This window comes from Magnolia sinica, chromosome 16 (assembly GCF_029962835.1).
Source record: "Magnolia sinica isolate HGM2019 chromosome 16, MsV1, whole genome shotgun sequence".
Lineage (NCBI taxonomy): Eukaryota > Viridiplantae > Streptophyta > Magnoliopsida > Magnoliales > Magnoliaceae > Magnolia > Magnolia sinica.
The window spans coordinates 45,760,079-45,786,531 of NC_080588.1; the positions used below are offsets into that span (position 1 = coordinate 45,760,079).

At 40.6% G+C, this 26,453-nt stretch overlaps 1 protein-coding gene across 1 annotated transcript in view; it reads left to right on the top strand.

Moving 5' to 3' along the window:
* Positions 1–26,453, top strand: part of LOC131229905 (uncharacterized) — a 95,251-nt gene that overhangs the window by 63,018 nt on the left and 5,780 nt on the right. The window contains exons 11-12 of the mRNA XM_058225986.1: positions 9,191–9,394; positions 9,493–9,613. Coding sequence (XP_058081969.1) covers positions 9,191–9,394; positions 9,493–9,613 — 325 coding nt within the window. The remainder of the gene's footprint in view (positions 1–9,190; positions 9,395–9,492; positions 9,614–26,453) is intronic.

A 26,453-nucleotide genomic window follows, 5' to 3' on the forward strand; every position in this document is an offset into this window, starting at 1 on the left:
CCTATCCCTCCTCCCTAGACCTCAGTCCCCTAAAGCCATGGGTGGCGATTTCTCCAGAGAAGATGAATCGGACAGTCGTTTCTCAGAATCCCAACCTTTCTCATCTCTCCCCGCCTCGCTATTCACATCCCTCCCCCAATCCCGAGATTGGGCTGATCTAGGCCCTATTACCCTTTTTCAGGAAGCCATTCTTGACGACGTGATTGTTGTGGAGCCACTCCAAATGCGCGTCGATTACCCTTAACAGCAGCATAATCCTATTGATCTTGCTCCCATTGCTGTTATAAGTAGAGACGAATTATTTGATTCTCTCCAAAACAAGAAATGGATCAAGGACGTGGTTGGCCGTGTTTGAAGGTCCCTCGGATTTTGTTTCGGAGGCAGAGACGAAGACTACACCACCCTATTCCACTGTATTCAAAACAGAGGCAGACCTCTCATAACCCCAGAACTCCCAGTAAACAAGTCCACAAATCCATTAGTAACAGAGAACTTCAAAGCCTTCAATCGAGTCTGGGTCTGCTAGCTGCCTCCAGCACGAGGCAAGGGCGTAAGGGAAATCGAGGAAGTTCGGTGCCCCAATGAGAATCATCTCTTGGAACGTGAGAGGGGTGGGTTCGAGGCAGAAAAGGCGCCTGATCAAGGAATCTATCAGCAGAAAAGATCCGGACGTTATTTGTCTCCAGGAAACGAAAGTCCCTACTTTTAAAGATGGCCTTCTGGCTACTCTATGGAATGTTAAGGACACTAAGTGGATGTCTCTGGATGCTTTTGGTTTGTTGGGAGGCATTTTAATTGCTTGGAAATCTTCCAAATGGGAAGTCCAGACAGTTTCCAAAGGGGCCTTTTTGGCGTCTATCATCATCTAAGATAAGTCCTCTAATTTCTGCGGTCTCATTGCAGCAGTTTATGGCCCTAGTGATGACTCCCTTAGATTTGTTTTTTGGGATGAATTGTCTACTGCTAGACAGTCCTTCACGGGTCTTTGCTGTTTTGTAGGTGATTTCAATGTGGTCCGATTTGCTGAGGAACATTCCCACAGTACAAGAGCTCCTGCTGCGATGAACTCTTTCTCTGACTGGATCCAATCCCAAGAGCTTGTCGACCTTCCGCTTTCAAGGGCTCGTTTCACCTGGTCTAACGGTCGCAGAAATCAAATCCAATCGAGGCTGGATAGATTTCTCATTTCTCCAGATTGGTTGGAGGCCTTCCTATCTGCATATCAACTGGCCCTTCCCAGGGCCACGTCGGACCATTGCCCTATCATGCTGATGCTGGAGGACTTAAACTGGGGTCCAAAACCTTTCAAGTTCAATTCTTCATGGCTCAAGATCAAAGGCTTCCATCAGAAAGTTGAAGAGTGGTGGTCTACCTGCCAGGCTGAAGGCTTTGCTGGCCATAGACTGCTATGTAAGCTCAGAATGCTCAAGGAAAAGATTAAAGATTGGAAGGAAGTCGAATTTTGCAAACGGGAAGCCGATACGGAAGCCTTATTTGTCGAGTTACAGCGCATCGACTCTGAGGCAGAAGGTGGTCCCTTGACCGTTGATGTTCTGTCCAGGCATATTCAAATCATCCAATCCATCTCTGCCAAGGCCCTCGAGGATGAAATCTCCTGGAAACTCAAGTCCAGGACCAGATGGATATCAGAAGGGGATAGAAATAATAGGTATTTTCATACCATTGCTAACATGCGGTCCCAAGCCAAAGCCATTTTATCCATCTCTATGGACGAAATTCTTACTGAAGATAGACAGGAAATTACGGAGCACGCGGTTTGGCATTTCAAATCCCTCCTCTCTGCAGAAGATTGGATCCGATCCAATTTAGACAGCCTTACTTTTAGATCCCTTGAAGATTCAGACGCGTCGCTCCTCAAAGCCCCGTTTTCTGAAGAAGAGGTCAAAATGGCCATTGGTTCGATGGGGGGAGATAAGTTCCCTGGCCCTAACAGTTTTACGGCGTTCTTCCAATCTTTCTCGGACCTCATCCGTCAAGATGTAATGGATTTCCTTCACGAATTCTATCTCAGGGGCAGATTTTCAAAAGGCCTAGGCGCATCCTTCATTGCGTTGATCCCCAAGATAGCAGGCGTGAGCTCCTTTTCCAACTTTAGGCCTATCAGCTTGATTGGGGGCCCCTACAAAATCCTGGCTAAAATTCTGTCTATCAGACTCTTGAAAGTTATAGGAAAGCTTATCTCCAAGTCTCAACGTGCGTTCATCAGGGGCAGACAGATTATTGATTGCGCTCTGATCGCAAATGAGTGCCTGCATTCATGCCACAAAACCGGTTTGAAAGGCATTTTCTGTAAGTTGGATATCGAAAAGGCTTACGATCATGTCGAGTGGGCCTTCCTTCAGTACATGATGGGTCGCATGGGATTTGGAGAGGCTGGATCAAGGCGTGCATTGGATGAGCCCACTTTTCTATTCTCATTAACGGCTCCCCGCACGGTTTCTTTAAAAGCTCGAGAGGAATTTAACAAGGCGACCCTTTATCCCCTCTCCTCTTTCTTTTGGTGGGTGAGACCCTATCGCAGATGCTATCTCGAGGTCAAGAGGTTGGGATCCTAAAATGGATTTCTATGCCAGGTGTCCCAGCCCCTATTTCCCACATTCTGTTTGCAGACGACACGCTCATCTTCTCTGAAGCGGTCCCATCCTAGATCGACAATTTGTGCACAACCCTTATCTGTTTTGAGGCTATCTCAGGGCTGAGAGTTAACCTCTCTAAATAAAAAATTTATGGTGTCAACCTCTCAGATTCAGAGCTGTCCTCCTTTGCCAATATCCTTGGGTGTTCAGTAGCCCTCTTCCCCTCCACGTTTGTGGGCCTTCCCCTTTCCATTGGTCCTCCGAAGAAAATGTGGGAAAGAATTGTCAACAAATTCCAGAAATTCTTAGCCAGGTGGAAATGCCAATACCTATCTATGGGGGGTCGCCTCACACTCATCAAGTAGGCTCTCTCTAATCTACCAATTTATTTCATGTCCTTATTTCGTAGCCCTTCTTCAGTTCTGCTTCAGATAGACAGGCTTCGTCGTGACTTTCTCTGGTGCGGAAAAGAATCGCAGAAGAAATTGCACCTTCTGGACTGGCATGAAGTTTGCAAACATTTTCAGGGGGGGGGGGGGGGTTGCTAGTATCAGAAATTTGAAGATCATGAATCTCGCCCTTCTTGGTAAGTGGACTTGGAGGCTGGCCACTGATAATAATGCCCTTTGGAATTCCATTATCAAAGGTAAGTATGGCACATCCCCCGGTGGTTGGTGGACTAAGGATTTTATGTCATATAGGGCTTCGTTCATTTGGAAAGGGATCTTGAGATCCAAGAAGGCGGTGGTTGATAACATCAGATTTCATCTTGGCAACGACACTGATATAAGATTCTGGGTGGATATTTGGGAGGGCGAGGAGCCCCTCAAAAACAGATTTCCGAACATCTATAATTTGAGTCCAAAGAAGAACATCCCGATTGCTAGCTGCTATGAATCCTACAATTCCAGTTTCGTTTGGACCGTGAAGTGCATCAGGAATCTCCATGACTGGGAAGTGGAAGAATTTATCCCGGATCCCACTGCTCCCGATAGGCCAATCTGGGCCAAGGACAAAACCAGTATGTTTTCAATGAAATCTCTATATTCTCTCCTTACCCCTTTGTCCGTCTCAACAGACCACATGGCCCCTTTTATCTGGAAGTACCCAGCCCCCCCTAAATTCATTTGTTTCGCCTGGTTGGTTGGTAGAAAGCGGATCCTCATAGTTGATAATCTAAAGAAAAGAGGCATGCAAATAGTGAACATTTGCCTCTACTGCATGCAAGATGAAGAATCCGTTGATCACCTCCTGATTCATTGCCGGTTCATCTCTCAGATTTGGGCGGAATTATTCAGAAGATTTAATATCAGCGGCTGTCTCCCGAACTCCTCCCTCAGTATGTTGGCATCCTGGCACGGTTTTAAGTTGGGTAAATGCAAAACTCGGGTTTGAAGAATGGTGCTTCTTGCAAATCTGGTGGTCAGTTTGGGAGGAAAGAAACAACAGATGTTTTAATGATAAACTCTCCTCGGTTCAAGTTGTTTGGGATAGGGCCAAAAGGCTGGTTGTCGAATGGGCTGTCTTAGTTAATTGTCCTAAGGATTATGACCTTTTGTTTCTAGATTTCTAGTTTTGTTGCTATCTCAGCAATCTCTAGTTGTATTTCCTTTTTCCTTTTTTTCACTTAATATAATCCCGTTATCTTTAAAAAAAAAATAAAAAATAAAAAATTGTTCTTAAGATTAACAGGTTGTGTTTACCAAATTGGGTTAAAAAAATTTACACAACAAAAGCTTGAGCATTAATTTTTCGTTTGGTCTTTTTCTCAACTTGTTCCAAAATTGTTCCTAATTCCTATATCCAAACCGCCACTGAACAAACAAATATACATGAGTTTGCAATGCTGCACTCGAAGTCAAGCTCAAGTCAAACACTATTAAACTGCTCAAATCAAGCACGAGGAGCTTGACTAAGTCTATAGTTGGCCTTATGCCGGCAACCAAAAAAGAAAAAAAAAAAAAGAAAAAAAGAAAAAAAAAAAGAAAAGAAAAAAAACGAAAAAAAGAAAAAAAAGAAGCCCTGATTAGAGGCGTTCATTATATAAAATTGTCTAATTGACCAACCTCAAGAGACAAACAATAATGAGAACAGTGCAAATGATTTCAGAATTTACCATAGAACTAATGGTTTCATCAAAATCCAAAACCATGTTGCGGATTATAGCCTTTTGGTACAAAACAAGCTTTGCAACGTTCAACTGAACCATCAGCATGGTACTTAATTTGTTTGACCTAGTGATTGCCAAGAATGTTCACATTGGATGTCTAGGATTGAGAGTCCGAGATCCCTTTGCACAGGGAGCAGACATCTCATCGATCATAGCTTGATACAGTGGGGATACCTGGAAGCAACAGTGTAGTTAGAAGGTTCAAACACAACATGAAGAGAGGTAAGAAGAGAATAGTATGCCTCAAAGTGAGCAAGTGGAGGAATAGGATGAGGTAGTGGATTGTGGATGACAATGAGGGCGAGTTGTTAGGGATTAATGCAGGAAATGAAGGCGGGGAAGGAGATGGATGGTAGGTGGAGGGTGGGTATTTTTCAGCTGACGACATGAGAGGAAGGGACAGAGAAGATGAAGAACCTAAAGAAGGAATTTCCAGCGAAAAGGAAGGAAGCAGAAGGAGAGTCTATCCCTGAAGTGGAGGATGAAGAAAAATGGAGTGAGTAACGGGGGAAAACAGTAACTGAACTCGTAGCTCCCCTAAGAAGAGTAGGGTGAACATCAACACCGGAAAGCAGGTCTCATCAATGATCAAACACACAATGTCATGAGATAAACTCTCGCTTAGTTTGAGGATGGAGATAGCAATAAGCTTCGTGATAATCACTATAGCTGAGAAAAAACACAAGAAAAAAGGACTTGGGATTGAATTTCCTTCTTGGGAAAGAGGTTAAATGAAGTAAGCAGAGACATCCAAAGACCCTAATATTAAAATAATCATGAAGAAGACAAAAAAGAACAATATACGGACAATCATTACTTAAAATAGGAGTGGGAAGACAATTATTGACTAAAGTGGTAGTAGAGAAGGCTTCTAACCAAAGGAAAAAAACATACGTTACTGCAGTAAAGAAGGTTAAAGAGTATGATAATAGGAGACATGACAATGAATCCATAAGCAGATAATTGAGACAGAAAGGCTGTACAAAGAAACCAACCAAAAGCATCACATCGAAAGATTTCAATGTGATGTTTAAGTTGGTTTTCATAGTTTATAAAATAAGGAAGAAAGTCTGATTTATGCTTCGAAGGGTAAAAGCAAGTCTATTGACTAAAATCATCAATTAAGACAGAGAAGTGAAAAGCAGAAGGAAATTGGCGCAAGATTGAATTGGTTACTATGCATAATTTTAAGGAACAAACCTACTCTCTTATTATTATTATTTGAAAAGGAAGTTTACCACTTCTGCCCATGTGATTATGTTTATTTATTTAAAAGAACTTTTGCCCCTGTGACAACTCGTAAGAAGGTAAGAAATGTGGGACTGGGAACCATGGTGTGTCGTAAAGGCCGTTACGTAAAGGTAATGATGGCAACTGCTACACGTTAAGGGGTCGTAAAGGCCGTAACGATTGTTACAGAAAATTACCAATAAAGGCCGTTGTAGCCTCCATGACGGCCCTTTACCCCCCTGCCCCCTGGTAAAGCCCGTAACGGCCTTGTAACGGTCCATTATAGGGCTGATACATGTTTTTCAGATTGTTTTCAATAGAAAAAGGGATTGTAATAGCCATTACGGCCCCCGTACACCCCGTATCGTAAAGGTAACGGTGGTGGCCATTACGACCATTGTTACCATTACCAAATACCTTGCTTGGGACCAATGTTGATGATTTATGAAGAGAATGAGCAACATGATGATCAAGATGTTGTATTCTATGTGGATGGAGAAGATGATAAGGAAGACAAGAACATCATCATTGTAAGCTTGTCCCAGCATTTTGGGGTCAGCTTATGAGTCGTGTTGCCAATCATTCCTATCTCAATTCTTAAGTGCTATCCTTAAGTGAAAAGCCTTAATATCCCTTCTCACCACCTTGATCAAAGTCTTTTTCGGTCTTCCATTCATCCAATTTTCACACCTTTCAACCCTAATCAAAATTCCTATCCTATTATGGTTGTCTTCAGGCTTCGTGCCAACTGTCAACCATTGATGAAGGCTCGTTGCTAATGAGAACTTGGTAGTCTCGCCATAAGCCGTTTGATGAGGAAGACACCACAACAAAAATAGTAGAACGATGCGAGTGGAACACATAGAGGCTACTGCCTACTTGATCTAGTACCCTGTGTGAGGAGTTGATTGGTCATTAGGTCCTCCACAAAGAATGTAATAGGAGTAACTCAAAGTAACCATGGAAATCTTTGGTAAGTGGAGAAATAAGTATGATAGGCTTTAAAGACGAGGAACATGCAAAATAACAATTATAATTAACCTACCACTAGTGGAGGGAATGGAAGTGGACCTTTTATAAGAGATCAGAAGACAAGTATCATTACTTATAATAACAAACTGTGAACTAGTGTAAGGAATAATTGAGCAACTATAGTAGATGATTGGTCATGAGAAGTAGAACTACTGTCAGGGTACCACTTCCAAGGTTTTAAATATTTGTTTCAGAGTGCTAGTTGTCTAGTATCGAACATAGTTATATCGCCAATATTGATACGACTCATCCGATATGGGATGAGTCCAAAAAGAAAAACATATTTCTTCTTCTTCCAAGGCAAAAAGAGCCTCTCTCTCTCTCTCTCTCTCTCTCTCTCTCTCTACAACCATCCCCGCATCAAACTCAATTTTACTTGGTGTTGACTCATCCCAATTGGGATCAACTCACATGAGTTAGGATGGTGTTGACTTGTCCCAATTGGGAGTTTGGGACCAACTCAAATGAGTAAGGACGATGGACTGATTGAGGCCGAGTTTCCTGTTTCTAGAATACAAGTGGCCTAACCTGTCCTGGTTCTAATCAAATGTTTTTTGTATCGTTATCGCGTAATGTATCGCGACCTTGGGAAATAGTTATATATTGGTTATCGCATAGGATATATTGGTTGTATTGCATAATGTATCGCTATTATTGAGAAACATGGGGAAATTTGTTGAATTTTTAATGAAACTTTAGGGATTGTTAAAAAAGACATTAATACACACTTAGAAATCAAAACATTAAAAAAAGAAAAAAAAGGTTTCCTTGATATGGGATCTTAATCTATGTAATGTTTGACTGAACTAATGCAAGTATGTTTGAAGTCTATTCATTAATTTATAAATGTACGAAGACATATATGAAAACACAAGCAATACATTCAAAAGCAAAAGAAGTAGAAAACTAGAAATATACTTGTGAATAATGTGTGTGGTTGTGGCTCAGACCCACATAGAGCCATGCGGTGGCTCAAAATCACTCTCTATCTCGATAGGGCTAGGCATAGTACTGCCGCTCCACAAACCAACAATACTATGCCCAGGTCATAGTAGAATAATACCAGTAAAGATACTCTCGAACATAACGCTAGTACTCATCCTCTCCGGTTTGAGAAAATTTTGGAATTTTCCCCAAATTGACCTATCTTCCTTGAAATCCCAAAATTAGGGTGTATATGATGATGATTTCATCAAACACTTTTGATTACTTTGAAATGGGGGCCAATTGACCATCGATCGAAGTGGAATTTCGATTTTTTTTTAACAGTTTTAATAAAAAAAATATTATTATTTTCGAAAAATCCTCAAATTACCAAGAATCGCTAGATTTTTTTTTTTACCAAAATTCTCCAGCTATTCTATTGGAGACTAAGAAAAGATCATTTGAGACTCACAACAATAAGAATCGCTAGATTAGGTCACATACATGTTTCAAAATTTCCGAATTTTCCACAAGTTGATCCATCTCCCTCAAATCTCGAAATCGAAGATCCAAATCGATGACTTTTCATGCAAAACATGAAAAATCGTGGATTTGTAACCATTTGACACTGATTTAACATGATTTACAACAACAACAACAACAAAGAAAAGATTAAAAAAAAATGTTCATCGCATCGAACATGTGGGATATATCGATGCTACCTATGCGTTTTGCATCACACAGGTGTGATACAAGTTATATCGTGGGATATATCAGTCGATATCGGTGATACTGAAAACATTGTTCCAATCAAACTAGATGTGACTAGGGTGTTATTGAGTCATATGTGATGATATTTAAAACATGACTTAGATCATATAAGAAGCAGGAGAGGCATCCATGAAATAGAATCAGCAAAGCTAAACCCCAAATAGCTAGGACAAGGGTGTGAGGATTATGATCATGATGATTACACAAGTTTTAATGATTTGCCCCACTACCATGTAATTCAAGGGAACAGAATTTCTTCAACATGGCTACTAAAAAAACTAGTGGAAAAAGATTATGAGTACTTGAAAGTTGCTTTGTCCACATACTTCATTGCTTCAGGGTTATATTGGACTGATCAAGCCTATATGGATTCAGTTTTTTATGAATTCATGTAATTTTCTCTTTCTTTTCTTTGTGATATTGTGATAGAAATTAATGTGGCATGATCTGTGTTGTGTGCTGGCAGTTTGCAACTAATTTGCCAAGGTTTACGAGATATGGCTGTTTCCAAATCTACCCATCCAAAAGCAGATCCTAGAATGGCAATAGCTGCAGCACAGGGTGCCAAAGCTCTCCCTGAGCTACAGTCTATTTTAAGTCAAGTTGCAATCAATATTCACGGTGCCTATGTTTTGAAGTCATTGGGCAATGCTTCAGTGGATCCATTCAGGTTTTCAGCAGTAACTTTGTTGTTTCACTTTGTTATTCTTCAATATCTCTAATCATGTGTTATTGCATTATGTTTAACTGTGGTATATTCCTGACCAGGAATGTCGTCATTAATCTTTTCTGTGCAATGCAACCTAATGCAAAGCTAAAGAAGGCAGAGATTGTAGAAGCTGCCAGGATTGCACTTAAAAGGGAAATTCCTAATGCTGAATATAATCAGGTCAGTGAGGAATCTGTTTGATTTCTTTATGGCATTTGATGATTTCGATATAAATTGTAAGAACACTGAAAGAAACATTTTAAGGCTTATATTCAATTTAGTGCATGACCCACATTTCAGATGAAATGCAAATGTTCTAATCCTTACTGAATGATTCAGTATGAGGCCTGTATTTGACTATTTGTACAAGCATATATCGTTGTTAGAGTACAAGGTTATGTGAGTTGCAATTTATTTGAGTGTGAGAGTACTCATATATTTAGTTGTCTTGTGGTGCACCATATTCTTGGAGATAATGGTGTATCTTGTAGATTTCGTTTGCATTTATTTTGAGCTTATTAGTTGTAACATATGCTCTATAAATAAGAGCTCATAGAGTGGGAGAGATATGAAGAAAATATTCTCATCTTCTCTCTTTTCCTCTCCATGAGTCTTCCATAGTCTCCTCCTCTCCTCTTCCTCTCCCCGAGTCTTGCTCAATGTAGAGTTTAAGATGGTATTATAACCATATACCTTTCTTCTTTCCAATCTCTATTATTTCACCTTCCCTCTTTTTCTGTTCTTACTACCCTATCATGAAGTTTAAAGGGCTCTTCCTCACCAATAGATCGAATAGCTTCTCTAGATCTTCACGGAAATAAAAAGGACCCCATTATATGTCGGCAACCATCAAAAGTGCTACTAGATCGTCATTCAGTCACTGGAAATGCCATCGAAATGTCATCTGACCATTGGAAGTACTGCCAGAATGCAAGCCACCACAAGTGCTACCAGAATGTCCTGAAAGTGTTGTCGCATAATACAATAGCCATTGGAAGAGTGATCAGTCCTTTGGCATCCACTAGATATTCCTATGAATCATATCCCAGCCATTGGAAGTGCCCAAGAGTCAAATCTTAGCCACCACAGTCATCGGAAGTGCAGTCAACCTCTCCACAATCTCCAGAATCATTAGCAAGCTTGGCGTGTATGACATACATAATCTAACCTGAGGGTTGATAGAGTACACAGTATTTGGCTTATGTGCATTGCAATGCATTTGAGTGGGAGAGTAAACATATATGTGCACCATATCGTTGGAGATAATGGTGTGTCTTTTAGATTTCATTTGCATTTATTTTGAGCTTATCACTTGTAAGGAATGGTCTATAAATGAGAGCTAGTAGAGGGGTAGAGAGATGAAGAAAATATACTCTCCTATTCTCTCTTTTCTTCCTCTCCATGTCTACCATAATATAGTTTCTTCCTCTCCCCATCTTCCATGTCTTTTCTTCCTTGATGTGTATGGAGGGCTGGACGGCACATTTACCATGAGGCACACATGTACCTGATGATCTAGGTCATTCTTTAGGTGTTGCCCACAATGATCATTTCCTTCTGAAAAATCAGGCTAGTCCACTTTGTATAGGTCATATGCATTTGTTGAATATTAACTATTGGTTGATTTCTATCCATTTCTTTTGCATAAGTAGAGTGCACCTAGTGAGCAGATTGACTTGATTTTTTGGCCAAGAAATCCTCAAATGGCTGTTGTATGTTGACCATGGCTATCTAGGCATGATGCAGATTGGTTGGGTCATCCGATGACCGCCACTGCCCTTTTGGTTATTGCATATACGTCAAAGAAAATCTCATTTCGTGGAATAGTATTCCTCGAAGCCAAACATTGCTCTATGGCATCTGCTATGTGCAAAATTATTTGGCTTCAGCTTCTTCATGACATGCACATCGAAGTTTCTATCTTGATTATGTTATATTGTGATAATCAAGCCACTGACACTTCACCTCCAATCCTGTTTTTCATAAGAGGGCAAAATGCATTGAGGTTGTTTGTCACTTTGTCCATGTGAAGCAAGGCACGCCGTAATGACTGTTACATAACAGTAACGGTGGCAACAGTTGTGTTACGAGGTTGTAACGACTATTACGGAAAAAATGGTCCATAACGGCTGTTACAACCCTTGTAATGGTTGTAACATAGTGCTGATACACGTTTTTTTTTTTTTTTGCCTTCAGAGACTGTAACGACTGTAATGGCCGTTACGGCTCATATTGCGACAGTAATAGCGGTGGCCGTTACGACCACCATTACCATTACAGAAGACCATGATGTGAAGATTTCGTTTGGGATTCTTCATACTAATGTTCACATCATAAGCTCATGAATATTCATATAAAAGCTATTCATCATTCTCATCTTCAAACTATTATGGATAGGTTGGGCATGCATGATATCTATTCCCCAACTTGTGGGGGAGTGTAAAAGATGTAAAAGTATGTGTGTATGTGTGTATGCATGTGTGCATGAGTAATTGTGTAGAAATCTCATATTTCCTGTAGTTAGGTATACTATATTTTGGTGCTCCTGTTGGGCACCATTTCTTTTTAATTATTAGGGTTGATTATAATGATATTGGGGTGATGGGGATTCAATGTTGTCTCTCTACAACCCCGTTTCTCTCCCACAAAGAGCGATTACAACGTAAGAAGCCAGATTATTAAATAAGATTACAAGATTAAGGTGTACAAATTTCAGGACTTAGAACTTACAACACCTCTCGTTGGGACTTACTCTGCCCAACTGATGAGAGGGACCTCCCTTTTATAGATAGGGAACATCGGATTTTAAAGGGTCTGAAATACATTGCAGATAAGGATCCGGATTTCAAAAAGTTTCGATTATGCTACAGTGACCCATAAAAGACAAACTGCTACAGTACAATACAGTAATACTATTTGCTAGTGCTGCCGACACAACAGTAGTATGCTACGGTACATGATTACACCAATAATCTTCTACAGTAATCGATTCTTATCTGCAGTAATTGCTACAATGGGACTGTGCTTTTCTCATCATGTTGTCTTGATCAATCGTCGGACCCTGAAGAAAGAGGGTTGCTATTAGAGTCTCGGTCGCTTCCTATGCCGACCCATGGAGAGTCTGGTTCTTCATCTACCTCATCTTCACTTCCATGATGCTCTAAGAAGGTGACCAACCGTTCGATAAATGGGGCATTCAGGGTCTGCTAGGGGTCGACAAATGGGTGTTCGAGAACCTCGCTGGGGAGAAAGGCAATAGAGATTGCGTCGCAACATCTTGCTCAGAAAGACAAAAAACATGCCTTCATTGTTTTGATGATGTCGGGCGAGATTATAGGACTACCATAGTTGAATTTCTGATTGAGGATCAACTGGTGTATAGTTTCCGTTGGGAGCGTGGACAAAATCTCTAGAAATGTGAAAGGAAATCAGCACATATTTGCCATAATGAGTTGTGAGGAGATTTTCCCATCGTACAAATGGTGGAATCATTGCAACCACTTCGAGGTGTTTAGTTGGGAATCCGAAAGAAGGTGGTGTCTTGGTTGTACCTAGAAAAGGTACACATAATCGAGGAGCATCGGAGATGACAACCATAGTATGGGCCTCAAAAAGGTAGTAAAGAACACATAGAGCTTCCTTAGGAAGATGATAGAGGTTTTTGAAGGATATGGGAGTGAGGAAAGGATTTGGGAGTTAGAAATCCAATAAAAACACACAATTGTTTCGGCAGAGATGAAGAATTATTGAAATTTGTGGGAGCTTCGGCGAGCAGAAGAGGAGATGTCCAATGGAATCTATGACTTCCTGTGGGAGATGCGGAATATGCTTGATGGGATAGATGCAGAGTGGAGCAGGGATATGGACAAGAGTCTTATCAGGGAGCGGACGGCAAGAGAGAAAATCCGCCAAAGTGTTCGTCTTTCCTTTGATGTGCTTCAATGTGATTGTCCACTGGGAAAACCATTCTGCCCATCGTAGCTACTAGTTTGGAGGGATCTACTTCTACTTGAACTGGAGCATTTGTGGGAAGGAAGGCATGTCCTTTTCAATCTGGAAATGATGCCCAATGAGGTGGTACTGGAATTTGCTTATCCCTTTCTTTACGGCTAGGATTTCTTTGAAGGTGGCGTGATAATGTTGTTTGTTGTCAGAAAATGTACCACTCTTATAACCACAGATTTGGTGTTGTCCATGGAGTTCTTCCGGGAGGACGACCCCCCAATGAAGGTTGCTAGCATCGATCTGAAGGATTCTTGTGCCGTGAGTGATGGGAATATTGAGGGGAGGTAGTTACAACCAGCGTTCAAATTATCTTTGATATTATCTTTATCTCCAGCTTAGTGATACTAATAACACTAGTAGCGATGCCAATAACGCTGTTAGTATCAGAAATTCCAGGTATTAGCAATGTATCGCTAAGTATCGCCAACGTATCAATATTGCTAATGTAATCGCCAATATTTTCAACTATGCAAATTCTAGGTGTCGCTTATATTGCCAATGCATCAATATCGCTAGTGTATCGCAAATATTTTCGACTATGTAAATTCTAGGTAATGCTTGTATCATAAGTGTATCGATGATATTTCAAGCGTAAATTTTTATTTCATTTTTTTTCTTCCATAGGCACATGGTTGTATGTGGTGTTCAATTTGTCATTGATAATATTGATAATATCTTGATATTATCGATATCGCAACATGCACAATATTGAGACCACAATCTTTCATTTCCTTTCCAATTGGTGATGATTTCTTGGTGAAATATCATGTGTTGTTGATATTTTGCAATATCGATGGATGTTTGCATAAAAGATTAGATGGTTAAATAGAGTGGATGGGATGGTTGGACTGATTTCTTACAATAGCAAATGCTTTTAAGTCCCCATTAAATGGAAACTTGTTATGTATGCATTCTTTTTGTATTTTTTTTTTTCTAAATATCCAAATATGTCCATTTTAACATCTCTTGAAGTTCCGCTGAAAATTCCATAGTTTTTCCCATGTTTCCCCGCATTTCTGGTTATCAGTTATATTATCGGCGATATTGATATTGTTTCCGAAATCCCTGGCCAACAAAATTTGCAGCAATACCGATACTTCGAACACTGATTACAACAGGTAGTTTTTGAGGGTCTGTACCATGCTGGTGTGCTTTGTTGTCCAGGATGGAGGGTCTTTCTTAAGCTGCTAAGAAAGAAGCCCTCATGGTTGAGCAATGTGGGGGATGAACTCGGAGACCGTTTACTATGCCAAGGAATTCCTCAATCTGCTTCTTGTTGTTGAGCTCGTTAGGAAAAGTTTGCAATTGGGTAGCGATGTGTGGATGTAGCTTGTATCTTCCATCGACTGTGCATGTCGAGGAAGTCAATTGTTGTCCAAGTAAGGACCATCTTTTTCTTTGAGTGCATGATTCCATATTTAGACATTGTCTCATAAAACTGCTGGAGGAGCTTGAGATGTTTGTCCACGGAGGTAGAGAACAACGAGATGTCATCAATGTAAACCAACGCATTCTGAAAGATTGGCTGGAAGATCTTGATCATGGCTTTCTGAAAGACGGACGGTGCTATCTTTAGTCCAAAAGGGAGGACTTTCCATTGGTAATGACCATCAGGGATAGTGAATGTCGTCTTGTGTCGATGTTTTGACTGAATATTGAGTTGCTAGAATCTTGCCTTCAAATCAAACTTAGAGAAGACACATCAGTTAGCTGCTGAAATAAGGATGTGCGATGTGGCAGGGGAAATTTGTCATCGACCAGAAAAGAATTAAGCGGTTGAAAATTGATGACCAACCGCAACTTTCCGTTGGCTTGTTCAACGCGCTCGTTTACATAAAAAGCTTCACAGGTCCATTGGGAAGATGTGCGTTCAATAAGATCCTGGGCAAGAAGGTCATTCAACTCTTCCATTGCCAAGTGTAGATGATCAGGGGACATGCCTTGGTGAGATGCTTTTGTTGGGTTTATATCGTCATTTTTCTTGAAGGGAAGACAAGTAAGGAATTCTGGATTTTTCTACAGAGGAAAAGTGTGTTTGGCAAGGAAGGAAAAATGAGAGGTGGCACAACAATCAGTCTCCAACCTTTCTTTAAGATGGTCAACTGTAAGCTCAAACATGTATTAGTTCAAAATTTTTTACCAAGGAATGGAGCATTGTTTGTGGGAGAGGCCATTTTTAATCCACCGGAGAAGATGGAGTTTGTGAAGGATGTTAAACCCAATGATGAGGTCTTTCCCGATTAGACGTGAGCCAAGAAAGCGGTGGCGAATGTTGAGATGGGGGAAGAGTTTTAGGGTGATGGATTGACTGATCAGGCTAGTGTGGAAAATCTTTCCATCGATTGCTCGAAAAGCTTGGGTGTGTGGTTTCCAAAAAGCAGGTGGAAGAATGTTTGGGTTGAGGATGGATACAGAGGCACCAATATCAAGTAAAGCGATAACTGAGATGGATTGTGCATATGGTTCTATCAGGAGGGACTGGTTGGATTATAGTTAAAGGATCTCAAGGAATGGAGAAAATTCTGTTAATTTCATGAGTTTTAGACTGCTCATCAAAGTCATCTTTAGAGTTGTGGTGACTATGCTAGATAGCCAGAATAGACTCGGGATGATACTCATCATCGAGTGAAAAAACAGATTCAAGATTGGAGAAGTTTGTTTCCACCAGAGTAGTCGTTTTCTAAAGAACGGCTACATTGCAGCACTTTGTGTGCTTAGGGCATGTTTTGGAGAAATGCCATTTCTGGCCGCATAAATGACACTTGTGGGAGGTATTTTTTCTTAATTTCTTTTTCCGAAAGAACCTGATGCAGGACAATTAATCATTTACTCTAAAAACTTGAACTGATAGAGCACGGTGAATTCATCCCTTTATCTCATAACCGAGGCCCCATATCCATGAGTTAGGTTCTTGGCCAAGCCCTCCTCGTGGGCCCCAAATCCATGGGTTCTATGGGCCACCCACCCCAATTGTCTCCTTGCATCTCACGAGCCATCCCACTCGAGCTCAGTGTGAAAATGCCCCCGCATTAGAACCACCATTTCTTGCCTGGGCATTTTTTCTTGGGCGGAAAATGTTCACGTTTGTCTTGGCAAGGATGTGATAGCTTCTTAAAATGATGCTTCTTTTTGCAGGAGCAATCACAATCCTTTGGATCCTGACATCAGATAGAAAGGCCGGGTTTGTCGCATGCTGCTCCGAGGCGCTTGCCAAGTTGCTCCATGTGCCGCATAAATTTGTGTTGATTGCACAACTTCTCATTCGCCTGAATATTGAATTGGGGAATGAAACCAAAAGAAATTTTCTGCAAATTGTGGCCCTTGAGGGTTAGCAAGTTCTGAGTCTCATCACCAATGGGCTCGGGGAGAGTAGGTATGTTTCAAATTGACATCGTCAATGCCATTAAGGATATAAAATCTTCGGGACATGGCATCGTAATGCTTCTCAATGTCTTTGCGATTGAAGGAACACACCCGTTTCCTGACAAGTCTGAATGAAGCCAATGAATTCATTGTAGATGAGTCCCATGAATGGTTCAAACATCAGGGACTGAGGAGCCTAGAGCTGCCGATATTCTACAAGGCTATTCCACTACTCATGAAGTCGGCCAACAAGGCGATCAACAAACTTTTGTATCGTTCATGCAGCGGTGGCATTTGGCGTATGCATTTCTGCGGTGCACCAGGAGTACATTTCAAAAACACGATTCTGCCATTGTGACGGGTGAATGCCAACAAGTGTTTTTTGTCAATTGTTTCAGCATAATTGACTCTGGTGGGTATTCTTCATGGATGGTCGTCTGGCTCATAATCAGACAGGTCTTGCACAGTTCCTTCCTGATCTTGCATGAACAACTCTGGATATAATTTCAGATATTCTGGGTATCCTTCAGTGGTGTTAGAAGAAGAGCGTGGATCTGAATATGAAATATGGGCGTCGATGGTCATAGCAGGAGGTGGTTGGATAGATGTAGAGAAAAGAGGCAATTGGGTTAAGGTCGGTTGTGGAGACTGGCAAGGTGGTTAGGTTTGGGACAGATGAAGTGGTAATGTTTTTAACTGGGTAGGAAGGAGAAGGTGTGTATGGAGTGGATTTATGTGGTTCAGGATGAGAAGAACGGGAAAGTCGTTCTCGGAAGGTGGCCGGAGGTTGGGAGGAAGAGACTATAGAGGGAGTCACAGGGTTTGAGTTTTGACCTTGGAGGTATTTCTGGAGGGATGGGGAGAAAGGATCTTTGAATGGGTTTGTTGATTCCGATAATGGAGTTAATGGTTGTTGCTTGATGTTTGTAACATTGGGTAAGGAGATAGGAGTAAGGGTAGGAAAGGCCTGGAGGAATGATGGTTGAGGGGATGATGAGGCTAGGATGGAGGATAATTGATTCTCCAGGGACTCCTTTTCTACTTCCTTTTGTGCAAGAAGTGGACCCGCAATTGTCAAATTACCGATTGTTGTGGCAATCTAATGTAAGTCCTTTTCAAGGACAGAGATTCTTGATTTCACCATTTCTGCTAGGGAGCTATTTTGTGAGAGCATCTGCTGCTGGTTGGCCAAGATTTGCTGTAAAGCTTGGTTTTGATGAATAGCATTTTTTGCCTACCAATTTAGGGAAGCTTCGGCAGCAGAGATCCGTTTCAAAGTTTCATCTACATTTTCTCCAATAGGAGTTTTGATCTTCCATACATCTTTAACTTGCAAGTGAGAGAACTGAAAATTGTCAAAGAGGGGGAAACAACGAATGTGAAGTTTCTTGCTGTGGACCAGGCTGGGATTTCAGAAAACAACTTTCGAGAGGTGACTCTTTTGGCTACATTGTTCGAGAATGGAAAATGGAGCACTAAGTAGGAACTGGATCATTGAGCATGGACAAGGCCTTTTGGTAATAATCTGCAAAGGTTGAATTTAGAGGGGTAGGCTTGTGATGCTTGGGTAGGGAGCATGGTGCTAATGGAGTTGAGGGTGGAAATTTCTTGTTTTGGGGATAAAGGACATAATAATCAAATTTCCCAGAGGGCTTACCAAGAAGTCCAACTTCTGGACCACCATCTTTGTATCGCCAAACGAGCTCCTTTTGAAAAGACGATCGTCGTGCTTTTGGGTGGTCTTCTTCTTCAACTTGATCGAAGTAACAGTCATCACATTCGCACACATCTCATGAGATGTTTTTGTTAAGTAGTCGGCATTGCTGGGAATAGAGGACACCACTAAGATCATCATCCTTAGAATCATTCCACGGGGAGAAAAAATTGATTTCAGGCAATGGAGTGGAAAAAACATTTGGGGGAGAAGCGGTGGTGCGAAAGCTGGTTTCAACCATACCGTCACTGCATCAGCGGAAGAAAGTTGGTCATGTTGCATGACATGTGGAGTAGAGTGCAATTGTTCATAGGCAGTGATCTGACTCGAGGGTAAAATAGCTTTGATCTGGTCATGAGTGAGGTGTCATGGAACGAAGATGCAATGAGGTACACCTGTATTTTCCACAGATAAAATGAGAGCATCTTGGTGTTGACTTCGGCCAAGAACAGGAAGGTTCAATACATGATTCTGGACCTGAAAAGCCAATTGATAATGGAGAGTCGCAGCTATAGATCCTGCAAGCTGCTCGATGCCCATAAGCTGTATTCGAACCTGGAGCTCTTCAAACAAATGTTCATCACAGATTGACTTATTATAATTTGGGTATAGGGTGATGAAAATCGTTCCCTCGTTCAAGGTGGTTTCAACTGTTCCAATTGTTGCCAGCTGGTACTCTGAACCATGAGTCTAGCAAGGCTATTCTAGAGTCAACAAGAAGGCCTCGACGCCCATGAAAAGTAAGGGCCAACTTGACAACACCAAAATGGATATGTGTATCCATTTGTCAACCAGCCTTGGTGGAGTTCTTTAGGAAGGTTTAGGGTCACAAATGACTTCTTTTGGTTTGCATAGATTGGATGTTGATCAAACTTGGAGGTACATGTATATTCTTTTATGGAATTGGGGTTTTTGGGTGGAGTGACAATTCTTTTGAGAAGTTTCTTGGCAGTATTATCCCGAACATTTCCATAAATGGCGTATGGATTGACAACAAGATAATCAGTTGCTAGGATTTTGGGATCAGGAAGACATTCTATTTCATAAAGGTTATCTAGTTTAGAGGCAGAAGAAGTGTTTGAGGGTTCGGGGAGGAGAGATGAAGAGGTCATTTTGAAGTTACTATTCACTTTGTGGAATGTGCATGCCCTGCATATCCTAAGGTGTTGATGAATATTATGTGCATAACTTTGTAAGCAGAGAAATCAAACTCTTTTTTACTACTTAGCTGGTCTTATTGTGCAATTCTGTTGCCCTTCCATCGGCAATCTGATCGTCGCTCCTTGCCAGGTAGTAATTAAAGAGGTCAATTTTATCTGCAAAGTTGTCTGTATTAAGACAATGTTTTCCAGTTTTCTATTGCAGGAGATTCGTCATAGCGGCAGCTGCAAAGCATACTAATCAGGAAAAATATGTATTAATACTCATTTACCCATTAGATAAGCAGAGCAACAACACCCACAAAGAGAATGGTAAGCAGGAAATAAAAGAATATGACTATGCTGTTATAGTTCTGTAGTACGTTGATAAAACTATATATATATATATATATATATATGATGATGATGATGATGATGACGATGATGCGGATATCAGTGGTGCACCATTTAGAGTGTACCAGAGGAGGCGTCGCCAATAGAGCATCGGAGTGGCGGAGTTGATGTGGATGGACATTGGATCCATCGGACCTATTTTCTGACGTGCTATGAGTGCAGGAGCGGCATGACCGTACCCTAACCATAGATCTATGGGTCGGATTTCACACCCTACCACACGAGTGTTTTAGTTTTAGGCCTTTTTTTTCCCTTATTTTAAGGGCTTTATTACACTTCTTTACTTTTCGTCTTTTTTTTTTTTGTTTGTTTGGTTATTTAACTTGTTTTCAAGGGCTTTAGTACACTTTTAATTTTTCCATAGCTTATATATACGTTGTGAGAAACCCTATTTTGATTATTATTGAATGAATAGAAATTCGTCTATTTTCTTCCTATTTAATCAAGAGATTAAGGTTTCGGGATTGGCCCTTGGGTGTCGAAGATTCCACCTCGATTTCAGATTTCCTTCTTTCTAAATCTTCGAGGTGCAAGAAAATGTAAGAATCATCTTCCTTCTTTTCTTTTGACGACAAAAGGACCTATACTTTCTTCATCTCAAACCCTTCGTTCTTCACCCCTTTCGTTCCTCTCTGGATACCCCATTTCTAGTTTGAACGGAAAAGAGAGATGGTTAGTCGGTAGAATTAGATCCAAACTTGACCGTAGACTAATTTATGCTAGATCTAGGATATCCTCATATCCCTAGGTCATCCTTTTTTACTATTTACGTGATCTTATGCTAAGGGGCATGATCCTGATGGAATAACCTCATCTTTGTGTTGAGATTTACCTACTCCCTTTGATTGGAAACGGTTAGTTAATTAGTGTATTTATTTGAATATTCTTAAACCTGATTATACATGCATCTAGGGTTAGGTCATCACATGTGGCTACATCAATGTAGCTCTATCAAATTTGTGTGTTGCTTGAAACATTTGATCTGTTATATTTATTTCCAATTTTGTTAAACAATGTATTGTTCTTTACTATTTATTTGGAATCTAAAGTTAATGGACTGGTTCTAGTTGACATGTTTTATGGGACCTTTTATGACCAGGATAGTACATATTATCCGTTAGTTATCATGCCATCAATGCATAACTGCTTTTAACCAAGCCTTTTGATACATCTTTTCTATGTGCTCACATATGGGACCAAATCTGATGAAATCTGCACCAATATTAGGGCTGGCAATGGATATCTAACATCTTTGACTTGGAAAAATTGGATTTGCACAAGGGATTTTTTTTTTTTTTTGCCTTGAAATTTACCCAATTACTCGATTACCCAACTACCCGATTTCTAAACTGGTTGAATACCAATATTATCATATCCGTATCAACTTACCTGATTAGTTGAGGGCATTTTCATAGTGTCCTAACTATAAATATTTTTAATTAAATTATTAAATACTAATATATGATTGGTGGACACCTATTGGGTGATTAAAATGAATATTATCCAATGGCTGTATTTTAACCAATAAGCATCCATGAATCAGAGGATAGGATTTCTCAATCACTCTGATTGTGGGATCATGACTTAGAGACAGGGTTCAACAATTTTGTTGGTTTAACTTTGGTTAATTTATGACCATGTGCAATGAATATAGTATCAATAATATTAGCTGATATTTTCGATATTGCACCTTGGCGATACGAAACCCCTAGGAAGTATCCTGATTTCTTGGTGTCAATGATTGATGTAGGGACACATGATGACCTAATCCTACATGCATGTATAATTAGGTTAAAGAATGTTCAAATAAATATACGAATCAACCAATGGTTTCTAATCAAAGGAATTAGGTAAATTTCAACACAAAGATGAAGTCATTCCGTCAGGATCATGCCCCTTAGTATAAAGTCACATAAACAGTAAAAAGGGAGGACCCAGGGATATGAGGATATCCCAAATCTAGCATAAGTCAGTCCACAGTCAAGTTTGGATCTGATTCTACTGACTAACCATCCCTCTTTTCTTTTCAAACTAGAAAGGGGATATCCGGAGAGGAACGAAATGGGTGAAGAATGAAGGGTTCAAAATGAAGAAAGTACAGGTCCTTTTGTCGTCAAAAGAAAAGGAGGATGATTCTTACCTTTTCCTGCACCTCGAAGATCTAGAAAAAAAGAAACCTGAAATCGAAGTGGAATCCTCAACCACCCAAGGGTCAATCCTGAAACCTTAATCTCTTGAATAAAGAAGAAGAAAAAAGACGAATTTCTATTCATTTAATAATAATGAAAATAGGGTTTCTCACAACACATATATAAGCTATGGAAAAAGTAAAAGTGCACTAAAGCCCCTGGAAACAAGAAAAATAAAAAAAATAAAATAAATAAATGATGAAAAATTAAAGAAAGTGCAATAAAGCCCTTGAAACAAGAAAAAAAAAGAAAAACGGGTAAAACTAAAACACTTGTGTGGTAGGGTGTGAAATCCGACCCCTGGATCTATGGTCAGGGTGCAGTCATGTCGCTCCTACACTCGTTAGGGGTGCACACGGGTCGGTTCGGTCTGGTTCTGGGGTGAAACCGGAACAATTTATCTATGGGCTTTAATATCGACGGTCATGATTATTTACACAAAATAATTAAAATAGATATTTTGATCAAACACACACACACACACACACACACATATATAGACACACAAGTAGAGAGAGAGAGAGAGACTAGAGAGAGAGAGAGAGAGAGAGAGAGAGAGAGAGAGAGAGAGAGAGAGAGAGAGAGAGAGAGAGAGAGAGAGAGGATCGAGGGCCGACGAGAGAGGAGCAGTGAGAGAGAGGGGCAGTGAGAGAGATAGGAGCAGCAAGAGAGAGAGAGAGAGGACCGGCAACAGAGAGATGAGAGAGGGTAGAGGCAGCCGCACGCGCGTAGCAGGGTCGAGTAGACTTAGGGTTTTTTTTTTTTTTATAAATGTAGGTTCGGTTCGGTTCTACATACCCCTAAACCAGAACCAAACTAATGTAAACAGTTCTTTGATTTTTTTAAACCGGAACCGGTGCACTATAAAACTGGACCAAACCGGACCGTTTGATCGGTTCTGGTCCAGTTCTGCTAGTTCGAATGTGCACCCCTAGCATTCGTAGCGCGCCATAAAATGGGTCTGATGGGCCCAACGTCCATCCACATCAACTCCTCCGCTCCGGTACTTTGTCGGCGACGCCTCCTCCTCTGGTATACTCTAAAGGGTACACCACTGATGTCCGCATTAGGATTTCATATAATCATTATGGTGGGCCTTGTAAAAATCAAAGGTGGACATCTCTCCAAACTGTTTCCTTTGGTCTGGCCCACCTAAATCACAAGTCAGCCTGATATTTTGGCCTGGGCCTAAGGTGAGATTACACATCTATTGGTCGAAGTGGATCTCACATACACATCAAGGTATGTGTGTGTATATATATATATATATAAATCTTTCAATCACCACTGTTCTTGTGGTGTGGTCCACCTGAGATTTAGATCTACTTCATTTTTGGGCCCATGCCCTAAAAGGAGTTGACAAAACGGATTTGTTGAAATAGGCCCATCTCGTATTGATGCCCCTTGATTTTTTCAGATTGTTTGAGTGACCCTAACTGTTGATTCGAGGACAATTGTTTGTTGAAACAGGACCATTGGGTTTTTTTTTTTTTTTTGTTATTCTTAACTGCGTAATAAATGCCCATCAATCTCATCTAGACAAGGAAATAAATCTGAGTTTTGGGTTATGAGACATAATTTGGATAATTTAATTTCAATTACTTGTACGCCATGTGCAGTTTTTTAAAAATAGTTAACTCATTGTTTTTTCATACATATTTTCTATGATTTATAAATTATGTGAATTGATGTTAAATATGATTGCATCACTTCAGTCAAGCAACGTATAGATTAGGGCCCTGTACAAATGAAACCTATTATTATGTGTACCTTTTTTTTTTTTTGTGATATTTTGATTTCTAAGTGTGTATCGATGTCTTTTTTAACATTCCTTGAAGTTCATTGAAAAATTCGACCAATTTCCCAATGTTTCCTAAAAACAACAATACATTATGTGATACATCTGATATTTCCCATGCAATAACCGATACGTTTTTTGTATCCCAAGAGTGTGATACATCCATCGATAACAATATAGAAAACGCTGGCCACGTGTACAATCTTAGTGGCCATGTATTAATCATCGTACTATGTTAGTGTGTCAAATTAGTCATGCCCAGCAGCTCAATGCAGAACGTTACCGTTATTGCTTACTTAATCTGCCAGATTTATGTGAAATCAGGAGATGATTTATAAGAATGATATGGTAATTACTATAGTTCGAGCAGCATGGGGCCTACCTTGATGTATGATAGCGTGAGTGCAATCCAACCCGCTCATTAGACGAAACTCATCATGTTAGGCCTACAACTAGAATTTCAGACTAATCCATAACTCAGGTGGCCCCCACAAAGGGGAACAATCGGAACATTATTTTAGGTTTTATTGTGCATCTATGATGTGTCCCACGTGTGTTTTGGATTAGGTCCATTAGGATGATTCTTGGGATTTACGGTGAATATGAGGAGGCATTCCAGATGCACAGATTGCTTTACACATAGTCATGGATCGGCACCACACATTTCAAACATTTGGTAATTACTATATGTCCAAGACAGCTAACACAGGATTCGATTTATTCCCAAAGAGAGTTTTCTTGAATACATCCCAATGTGTTTATACGATTACATCAAGATACGTCGGGCCATTCGATTTAGGCCTTTTTCAATGAAAACTGTTTATTTGATATGGATTCCTTTGGATTGGGGATACCCAAATTAACTTTCAGATTGAATACTTCAACCCATTGACAAATGACAATAAGAAGGTTATGGTGACCGTTGATGTTCAAAAGAAAAGATACATTAGTGTGTACTAAAGCAAATCTCTCCCAAAGAATTTGTATTACCAATATGAGGTTTGGTAAGCCCACATGAGTGTACAAGGCAGCTCATGTCAATGCTGCCACATGTACCAGCGTGGCCGACAGGTACCAGATCCATCCATCAGGTGAATCCAACCACTTAGATGTTTTTTCACCGAAAATAAGGTCCACTCAGTAGGTGGGTCTGGATATTGGAAACAAGTGGACATGTTAGAAAGCTTGGCCAAGTTTTTCACAGCCATACATTCTGAACTGACCTGATTCTTGTGCCAGGCATCCACGGTGTTATCCCTAGGATGGATGGACTGGATCTTTTATTTATTGCATCACTGGCACATGTGTAGCATGTACATGATCTACCTTGTATGCACGTGTGGGCGTAGCAAAGCTCTTAAAGCGTTTCAACTTCCTTTCTCAACCATTTGACTTCTTCCTTTCTCAAAGAGTCTTTCTCATGCACACACCCCAGCCTTCTCCACAGATCGTTCCGTGCTCCCCATACTCACTTATCGTTCTTCCACCTATTAGAAGCTGCTGCAGCAGTTGGCCCAGCTGATGAGTGGACCAGGCTTATTTTGTGCCAGGCCATCTTCATGGTGGGTCCTAGCACTGGATATCCGATTACCTGACTAATAGTCAGATATCTGATTTATTTTCAGATACGGATGGATACAGATTTTATACAAAGAAGTTAGATATGGGGATGCGGAAATTAAATATTCCAATATTCGACTTGTTTACAGTCCTGACCAATATGGATCATGCATGGTGAGCATCGTCATTGTTGTCAAATGCGATCGCATATGCACATACTGTGGATTGAATCACATATGCCATGGCATACTGATGCAGGACATGAAATTTAAATATGATATGCAAGATTTCAGGCTTAGATTATACTAATTTAGAACAATCGCATAATAATTCCACATCCCACACAAAAAGCTCAAACATTCAAGTAAAGAGGAATCTGAACAGGTCCAGGCCTACACAGGTTAGGACTGGATCAATAAAATTATGGACCAAACGATGCTCAAAGGGAAATAGAATTCAGCCACACATGCACAACAATCAGTCCTTAATTCAAGGGATTCCCCAATTTCAATTTAAAAAACCCTAGGGTGAGAAAAGGGGCAAATAAGTTAAGAGATAATGCAATCTAGGGTTAGGGTTATGAAAATAGGTATGAAAAGGAGGAAAAGCAAGGAGGAAACCTGAACCTGGGATAGTCCGCGCGTGAAAACAGCGGGCCAGGGCCTAGCGCACATGCGCGGGAGCCTGGTCACACGTGCGAGCATGGCCCGATTCCCCGAGCCGACTCCTAGGGTCTGGTCGGCCAGGGGAGGACTCCAAAACCCTTGATTTTCAACTCGATCTGAGATGCGGTCTATGCGTGGTGCTCCATCGAAGTTTCAACCCTCCGGCAGGGCTA